Consider the following 9,701-nt stretch of genomic DNA (forward strand, 5'->3'; position numbering starts at 1 on the left):
TGCACCGATCCTGTATCGAGGTTCCCCTCACCAAATTTGATTGATTTCCCCCCCCCCCCCTGTAGACAACCTTTATTATAAACACACATTAGACACATTAATACAAGGTACATTTGAACACCATAATAATAGCCAATACAAGAACTGTATCAGAATTTATAGTGCTATTCAACTGATTGCTGGCACTATCACAAAGGTGTTGCTTTATGTATTACTTCAGGGAAATTTAAATGCTGGAGGGGGCCATCATTTTTCATCAGTGCTACTGGGGGGAACATACGACCACGCACTTCCTAACCAAATGCATGACAAAAATGCTATCTTAAATATGTATGTAAAATACATGCATACGTGCAAAACATGTATTCTTAATGTGTTTAATTTTTGATAATACATTTTCAAGACTTGGAATAGTATAAACGATCCATTATACTAAACCAGCAACAAAGGGTTTGAAGCAAACAACAAAACCCCACAGTAATGTTTTCCCCCAGTGCAAAGAGCTCTCGCATTAAAAAATACCATTAAAGGACGACACAAAACTGCCGAAGAAGAAACGCACATTCAGTGCAAAAACTCATTTTGTACATTTTTTCACAAAAATCCACTCACTCGAAATTGAAATGTTATTCAGGTACTATACTATACTTGTCCTGCATATCATTGGAAATCTACAAAAAATTATGAGGCCTACTCACGTTGGAGTACAATATAGGGCAGTCCTGTATAAGTGTGTACCCGGTGTAAGCGCACCTAAGGCATGTCTGCCATCTAGTGGTAATTGGTAATATTACAACTGCATATTCGCAATCTGGCACCGACAGATTTTCATATTCGCAGATTTTTCTCCTTTTTAAGTACCGGTATTTTTTTCATATTTTCGATTTCCCTGCGGTTTTAATAGTATTCATTTATTATTAAGTAATCTAATCTTCGGAAAGTCAACATAAATGATCCATCTTTTATATTGCACTTTATTAGATGCGCAGGTGTACCGAATGTTTATAAGTTTTCCCTCAAAGAAAGTTTCCTGAACAAAATATACTGTACATTAAATACACTGATTATATTAAGAAGAAATATTCTGTGTTATGTTTTTATTGGTTCAGTGAAATTGTATGTGGTAGGCAACTCTCCAAATCAAAAATAATCTCAAAACCAAGCAGATGGGGCTGATTTAGAATAATCTGTTTGATTGTCCGTCTGCCTCTTTTAATCAATATACCATGTGAGACTTTTTGTATCATTGACATTATTTTAGTGAGGCCTTTAGTGAGGCCATTGTCAGACAAAGAAAAATGAGAAATCTTATTTTACTATGTTGTGTATGCTTAGATCATCTAAACAGATTTAACAGCAGGTGAGTCATATTGAACACACATTGATGTAGTAAAAAAATGAGTCATTTGTTAAACATCCTGCCCTTCCTTTGTGAGAATAAAAGGAAATGATTCTGATGACAGGTGACCTTCCAAATAATCCCAGCAGAGCTCTTTTGGCTGCCGTTCCATTTTACAGTAGGGGCAAGTGTGCAGTAGATCCAATGGTACTTTTTAATTGTATCCAATAATTATGTCATCAATAATGTAGTGCAAAAAAAAAAAGCTACAATAAATACTAGGCTGCATGGTGGCCCTTGTGAATGGCATATCTGCCACACAGTTTAGAGTTTCTGGGTTTGAGTCTGTGTGTTGTTTGCATGTTCTCCCAATGTTCTCAGGGTACTCTGAATTAGTCCCACATTCCAAAAACATGCACTTTGCCATTCAGCTGGGAAAGGCTCCAATTCACCCGTGACCCAAATTAGGACAAGTGGCTTCCCAGTCCTGAATTCTACCTAGTAACGAGGGGCAGCAGAAATGTGATGTGACCAGAAAACGCAATTAGAGAATCTTTGTTGAACTGTGTTGTTCAGTGCTGTTGCTGCATATTTTACAGTCAATAAACTACTGTTTGTTAAAGTGTTAAGAGATCAGGCCAAGCTTGCCCTGATGAAGGCCTACCAAGGCTGAAACGCGTAGGCATTTTTTCCAACTGACCATGTTAAAATAAAGGCATTTTAATTCAGAATAACTTTGAGTGCCTCAGCTTCCAGCTTTTATGAATCCAATTGATTTTGAAGGTATCCTATATGCAATAGCTGAGGTCGAAGATTGAACCACAATCCCTCTTGCACTAAACAGCAGGAAAGGTCATGTCTTTGTTTTCTTTTACTTCCAGCATAGAACTGTCATCTGCCATCTTTTTTTTTGAAATTGTTCTTACTGCATAACAATCTACACAGTATTGATGGGCATTTGACTACAGTTTCTCAAATCTGAAAATGGAGGAGTTTGATTTTGCGTTTTTATAAACATAACGTTATCAAACGGATAGCATCTCTGAATTTTCTGAACACATGCGATGATGGTTGTGCCATTTCGAGTAGAATTGCCAGAAAAATTGCTCCATATATATCCTTAAATACCTAATTAATAAGATTCCCACACAGAAGTTTTAACAATCGCCAAATTGTTTGTTATGCCCATAACTATTTCATAGCAGATGTTTCCATTCAACACAAGTACCTGCAGCTGCTATTATTGTTAAGAGTATACTGCCATAACGATATGCCACTGGTGTCAAATTCAAGGCGAGAGGGCCAGTTCCGGTCCGCCACATCATTTTATGTGGCCCGCGAAAGCAAATTAAGTGCATCGACTTCATGTTCCTGCAATACTAAAATTGCATATTCTCTTCACTTTTAGAATCATTAAGATATTGCGAGCATTTCTTTTTTTGCTAACAATGCCCCATTTTAAAATAAATGCTATAATATTAGAACAAACCTTTTTTGCTGGGCTTTCATTTCAAAACTAGTTATTAATCAATTTCTTGTACACGTGTAATACATTTATTTGAGTTCACAGTCATAACAGCCCTCAGAAAGAAACCAAGACTATGATGTGGCCCACGACAAAAAATGAGTTTGACACCCCTGCTCTATGCAAATAACAATGACAGGATGAATTGATGGGGTTAAATCTCCTGATAAGTAAGTACAATAAACCTCATGTGTTATTCATGAGATTCAACACATGTTTCCCTCCTTGGCTACTTCCTGCTAGTACCCGCTCATCTTTCCATCTCAGACGCAAAAAGCCTTTCAAACAAAAACCATCAGGACCAACAACAATAATAAAAGCACTTAGCGCTGGAGCGACCCGTCTTTGTTTTCACAAATGTGACAAATCCAATGGAGCCACATTGCTTTAAGGCCACAAATCAAATCAGTCCTTTGGTCTCGCTCATTCCGCTGGGACTGGCTCTCCTGCAATTTAGGATCATATTTCTCATAAAGTGAAACTAAAGAAATGATCAATGTGTTCTGCAGTGTTCTCTGATTATCGAGCAACATCTCTCGGCCCCGTCGTTAAGCGTAGCATCATTTACATGCTTGTAAAGGGAGTGCTTCACCCCGCACCTGTGCTCAAGGAGAGAGCCAATGACTCGTGAGGTTAATGGGAAGCGCGCAGAGTGCTGCGGGACATCCATTTCCCACACAACTAGCGTTTAATCACAGAGAAACACTGGGCAATGTGCCATATCATGAAGTAACGTCAATATGGGAGTGAGTGGAGGGGAGACAGAAAGACCGGGGGAGGAACTTTACAGTGAGTGCTTGTGTGAAAAGGATGGCGCATACAGTATTGTGTAATACTGTACAGTTCCAATCAGTGTGGGCAGGGTCCGAAATTAAGCCTTTTTGGGTGGGCCCCCACCCTGAAGACCATTATGAGCTTAGATGCAAATATTACTCACTATTTTCTACGCTTCGGTGAGACCGCTCGTATGCCGTATTCCGACAAGTGTTACGACAGTTAAGACACAGTGCCGTACCGTGTGTCGGTATTGGTGCACGTTGTATTACAACTTCTATGATGAATAAAGTTGTAGTTAGCACAAGGTTGTTGTCCACGCATGGCTGGCCATAATAATCTGGCAGCAAAGTGTCACTTTGCATCGTTGTCCTTGTTCCTTCCTAGCATGAAACTATTAAGACTAGCGACGATTGAGCTAGCCGAAGCTAGCGACATGAGGCTAACCCAGGTTCAGGCCTCTTAATCCATCAAAATCACACCGATCAAGTTTTTTTCTTGCATCATCACAAAATCATGTCAGAAATCCACTTTTGGGCCATTTTTGATGACTTAGAAATGTGTACTGACCCATTCAGGCCACCTTCTGGTAGTAGGTGGTGGACCAACACAGTGGCACAAGGGCCCTGGGCCATCGTGCCACTATTAATGTTGAACCCTGCCTGCGGGAAACACTTTCAGTGCAATTCAATAGAGATACATAATATACATCTAGTGCACCACTGTCCTCTAAGTGCCATTTTCTCCATGTTTTACATACTGTAAACAAAATCATCACATTTTTGTACCCACTGATAAATTCCACTTTTTGTATTTTTAAGGGGAATCCAAACATATTTTTTTCAAGAGTATGTTCTATGCAGGCCCAATAGTTGAAACAAGGCATTCTGATAAATATTGTGTTTGTGGAATAGGACTTAATCCACCTGTTTTTAGCCATCTCCGGGGGCGGCCATTTTGTCACTTCTGTCGACTGAAAATGACATCACAACTGCTCAGGGCTCAGGTAACGACCAATTACAGGTGACCTGTTTTCTGAAGCTGAGCCATGATTGGTCGTTATCTGAGCCCTGAGCAACTGTGATGTCATTTTCAGTCAACAGAAGTGACAAAATGGCGGTCCCCTGAGATGAAAAAAAAAGGGGTGCATTTTGCTGCTTAATACAAATTCCACAAATGCAATATTAATCAGAATGCTTTGTTTCAACTAATGGTCCTGCTGGGAACATAAAAACACAAAATATGTTTGGGTTGACTTCCTCCCTAGATAATCATTGTTCTTATGCTCTGTAAGGGTTTTATTTCATATTTCATTTAAATTATATTGCTTCATTTCATGTTGTGTATTTCATTTTCCTAATATCATTTGATTATGTATTAATAATTAGTAGTATTTTGGGAGTGCTTGTTCATTTGTATATTTTTGTTAGAAAAGTAAGACTTTATACTGTTGAATATTTGGAGGAAAACTGTAATGATGATGAGGATTATCACTGTAATGGGTCTTAAGTGACACAATAAAAAGCTAAAGGGTTAGGCCTTTATTGCTCCCCTTTCTGCTCAGTCCCTCCCAAGTTTTTATGACGATAGTAGAATGATATAACAGCAAGACATGGATGATCACACCTGATTAGTGCAGCATGGAGCATGGACAGTATGCGTGCGTTTGTGTGTGTATCCGTGTGTGTGCGTGTGTGTGTTCTTGAGGAAGCACTCATTTCACACACCAACCACAGAGGAAAAAAAGCATCCTGTCGTCCCCACCATCTGTGATCAGGTGCTGTCATTTCATCTTTCTACAATTGCTGCCCACATTTATTCATTCAGCCTTGACTGTAGTCTACTGTCTACTCCGGTGATGTCGTCTCTTCTGAGGGAGGAGATGCAAAGGGTTTTATTCCGACCTGCAAAACAGAGACTGATGGAATTTATTGAGATTGAGGAACCGGAGATCGGAAGACATTTCCTCTGCGTCTCAGGTAAGAAACTTTTATTTGCTGTTGCTCAAAATTGTAACAGTATTTTTGACATTATCCTTTACTGTATGAATGACATTCGAATGATCATAAAATGCACATACATACTGTATTTATTTCTCCACAGCCATTACTCATCCATTTTCAGGACTCTCATGACTGCGCTCCATGTAACAAACAGCCACTACACGTACAATCCAATACAAAGTGCCGCATCGAAAATTCCAGCCAATGAAAGCTAATAATGTTCACATTTGTCTGTCAGAGATGTTTTTATTTAGGAATATTTGTATTTGTACCTTGGCTAATTGTTTGACCAACTCATGTCAATCAAAATGTGTTGTCACGTTTCTGCAGTTGCAAACAGAAAAAGGCTTGTGCAGTTATGCATTGTGCGGTGCCAGATGACACAGACTCCTCTTAAATCTGGATCCAAAAGGGGCCACACCAAACGCTCCAGCATCCAGGATTGCTACCGCAGAACAGAAATCTGGTCCCTGCAAGACCTGACTCTGGTGGATGGACGAGACCCTGATGTGGTAATATCTATAATGACTCCTAGAATCTTTTCAGTCAATAATATAACGAAAGGTAGTTGGTATTTGATGACATTTTTCCACAGTTGACAAGATTGGCTTGATGAATTGTTTAAAATTTGAGGTAGATTTGGGTGAAAACCTTAAATGACTCATGCGCATGTTGGAAAATGTAATCCAAACCGTAGAACATCCATAAAATTGTTTTCATACACTTTTGGCTGATGTTTCCGTGCAATAAAAATACAGACAAAACAGATTCAAAAGAAACCCTTTCAATGCAAAAGGCTGAACTGCGTTAACAAAGACACTATTGTATCATATCCTCTAAGGCTGGTACGATACACTTTTGTCCCAATCCGCTATGGATCCTGATACATGGGTTGCAATCCAATACGCAATGCTATACTTAAATATTATAAAAATACATATTTAATAAAATTGAGGCATGCGTTTCCAAAGTTTTAACTTAAGTGCCATTTGATTTATCCAAGTGTCATGATTGAAAAGTGCATAAACCGTTCCAGTAACTGTTCCTGATACACAAGAGTGCAATAAATAAAACTTCATTCACAAAGCTCAACTTTAAGGACCTCAAATGTTCCAAAAGTATGATATAGAACATGCAAAACATAACATAGCAAATGGTATCGAAAGTATCGATACTTCATCAACGTATTGATACATGGTATCGGCCTAAAAAGTATCACTATACATTGCGAAATTATATTATTTCCCAGACCTAATATCCACGACTTAACACTAATAATTCCACAAATTAGAAATGTGATTCGAATCAGCTTGTTAAAATTCTTTATAAAATGTTGTAACAGATGGGATCATTAAAGTAAAGCAAAGGCTCAACTTCAGAATATTACATAAGTTATTATATAAATTGTCTATGGTGTCAAGTATTACTTTTGCCTGAATATGATGAAACTCTCCAGCCTCAGTCTGTTTCAACATCATTTTATAAATGCGCCGTGTATTAATTATAAATTGGCTTAAATTAATTTAAATTCAATTAAAATCGAAATTAAGTCTAAAAAATGCAATTCTTCATCCGTATCTGTCTCTCTCTCTCTCTCTCTCTCAGGACGACCCGTGTTTCTTGCTCCACTTTGACAAGGTGCGTACAGTGCGCGCTGTCAGTTGCTCGGCCAAATACGCTTTCGTGCGCGCTCTGGTGGCTCTCAGTGAACAGCATTGTCAGAGGTCACTGAACCTGGACAACTTTGACTGGGCCTACATCAAGCCCACTTCCTTCTACTCCAACAGAGGAGACTGTGTGGTACTATCACAGATATGCTTCTATGCATTCAACTTGGTATGTCTGTCCATGTGTCCTGTGCCCCTGGAAGCATAATAGAGAGCCACAATGATGCGGCTGCGTGAGAGTGTATGTGTCATTGAGTGTGTTTGTGTGTTTAGGTCATAATGCTTTAACACGTTAACCGCTCATACATGACATGCATTGAGAAAGAAGAATTCATTGAATGGAGCTTGTGTTGCATTATTGATGCTAGGGAAGGGTGATATGTTACTATTTGCATTCATACTGAATGCATGTTCATGGTGAATGCAGGTTGTAAATACCTATTTTTTATTAACTGTATAATATTGGAAAAAATTGAATGTTTTTGGTCATGTTTTCAGACTATAAAATTGTTTAAAATAATTATGTACAGTCTGTATTGATCATATGTATTTTTTTTTTAAAGACAATTCATAGTAATGCATTTTCTGTTTTGGTTTATCAGCATGGAATATGTACTGTATTTGTACCTTCTAGCCATTCATTTTCCTCATCCTCATTAAGGTCATGGGTGAGCGAGAGCCCATCCCAAGCAGACTGGTTGAGAGTCAGGGTAGCCCCTGAGTTGGTTGTCAGCCAATCGCAGGGCACATATCGCTGACGTCGGTACCTCTAGAATGATCACTTTTCAGGAGACCCCCAAAACACATGTTCATTCGTATGTTAAAAATTCATCATCAAAAGTGCAAGTCTTTTTCAACAGTTTAGATTGGTCAATAATTTGTCAAAATAACACCCACACGTGTGGACTGGTCAATGTATAGATTTGTGAAAAAATATTAAACTTAACCAACTGTGACGAGGTTCTGACCCGACGCAGCGATATAGACAAACGACCATTCAAACCAACATAGAATTTAGAATTTTTACCCTAACATGCATGATTTTGAATTATGGGACGAAACCGGAGCATCCACAAAGCATAGGGAGAACATGCTACACAAAGGAAGGCCGCACCCCGGATTTGAACACATGACCTCTGATCTGTGAGGGAGCAATGCTAACCAGTGCTCCACCATGCCACCCACTTGTTCAATTGTTGATAAATAATTAATGTGAGATTATCAACATGATCAGTGACCACAAAGACAAATACCAATCATAATTAATATATATATCAAGGTAATTTGAGCAAATATGTTGTCTCAGAAGTGTATATCTAATTGGTAGTTGTTCACATTTGTCAGTATCTAAGAAGAAACAATTTCAAAAAGATTGGTGACCCCTGATTTCAACATGTTGAATGAACCAACCTCACATGCATGTTTTTGGAATGTGGGAGGAAGTGTCGCAAGCACAGCGAGAACACAGGGATACGTTGGAGAACCCACACAAGAAAACCAGAGCTGTGAGGCAAACGTCCTAACCACGAGGCCCAACATACTGCACCATATGTACTGTAACTTTGCAGCCTACTATGCTACAGCACTGGAATGATACTACAATTTATTTGCATTCTTAGATATTCTTAGTATAGTACCTCATGAGTTATTACTGTGTTGGTTCGCTCTTGTTATTATTTTTTCATGATGAATTGTGTTGAGCTAATTAACTAATTTTATTTACAATAAAGTTTAAATTGTTTTACATTTTGGGATAAGAGTGATACTTCATTACTATATAGTTTTTTGTTTTTGTTTTGGATGGGTTAAAAACTAAGTAAAAACATTGAAAGTGATTATAATTCATAACAAGGCATAATGCATTCACCATCGCGCATGTTGCATCAACAACACCATAAATATGAAAATACGTAGATGCAACACGCCCCATTTGAGCTGCCTGCGGACGGCAACGCAAAGTGCTAGGAGGGAGTTTTTTTTTAAAATAACAATCTCTATTGAACATTTCATTTAGAAATCAAATCAAGTATACAGAACATGACAGACATTAAATGAGAAATAGTATACAACATAATAACATTTACAAAACACGCCAGGGTGGTTGGGGCCAAAGCGTATAATGCTATTAGTGTGTGTACGCACTACGGACGCCAAGACAAAAAAAAAAGATGATTTGTACATAGCACACGTTTTGGCATTGGAAAAAAGTTAACGTAATGAAAATTGATTCAGTTTTATGCAAGTAAGGGCTAAATTTCAATGTCAATTCAATTCCTTTGATAAAACGTTGTCCCACCCAACATGGCTGCCGTGTAAGCACGTCGGTCATTGTTTAGCAGGCTGTCAACACCCAAATAGACACTATTAGCTGCCCTAAAATATGCCTAAAAAAT

General features: G+C 38.4%; 1 protein-coding gene across 1 annotated transcript; it reads left to right on the forward strand.

Annotated features, from left to right (window-relative positions):
* The first annotated feature begins 5,489 nt into the window (after positions 1-5,489).
* Positions 5,490-8,843, forward strand: exoc1l (exocyst complex component 1 like). The gene is made up of 3 exons (XM_086033970.1): positions 5,490-5,617; positions 5,972-6,153; positions 7,247-8,843. The coding sequence occupies exons 1-3, from the start codon at positions 5,497-5,499 to the stop codon at positions 7,514-7,516; spliced, it is 573 nt and encodes a 190-aa protein (XP_085890096.1). The 5' UTR covers positions 5,490-5,496; the 3' UTR covers positions 7,517-8,843.
* Positions 8,844-9,701: the final 858 nt, after the last annotated feature.

Source organism: Filicampus tigris, chromosome 6, assembly GCF_054856515.1.
Source record: "Filicampus tigris isolate MCC_2025a chromosome 6, RoL_Ftig_1.0, whole genome shotgun sequence".
Lineage (NCBI taxonomy): Eukaryota > Metazoa > Chordata > Actinopteri > Syngnathiformes > Syngnathidae > Filicampus > Filicampus tigris.

What these genes read in the sequence shown, in the direction of transcription:
- exoc1l (XM_086033970.1), top strand. Translation starts at nt 5,497, where the DNA reads ATGTCGTCTCTTCTGAGGGAGGAGATGCAAAGGGTTTTATTCCGACCT. An exon ending in ACATTTCCTCTGCGTCTCAG is followed by an intron (nt 5,618 to 5,971) that starts GTAAGAAACTTT and finishes ACGTTTCTGCAG; the next exon opens with TTGCAAACAGAAAAAGGCTT. An exon ending in ATGGACGAGACCCTGATGTG is followed by an intron (nt 6,154 to 7,246) that starts GTAATATCTATA and finishes TCTCTCTCTCAG; the next exon opens with GACGACCCGTGTTTCTTGCT.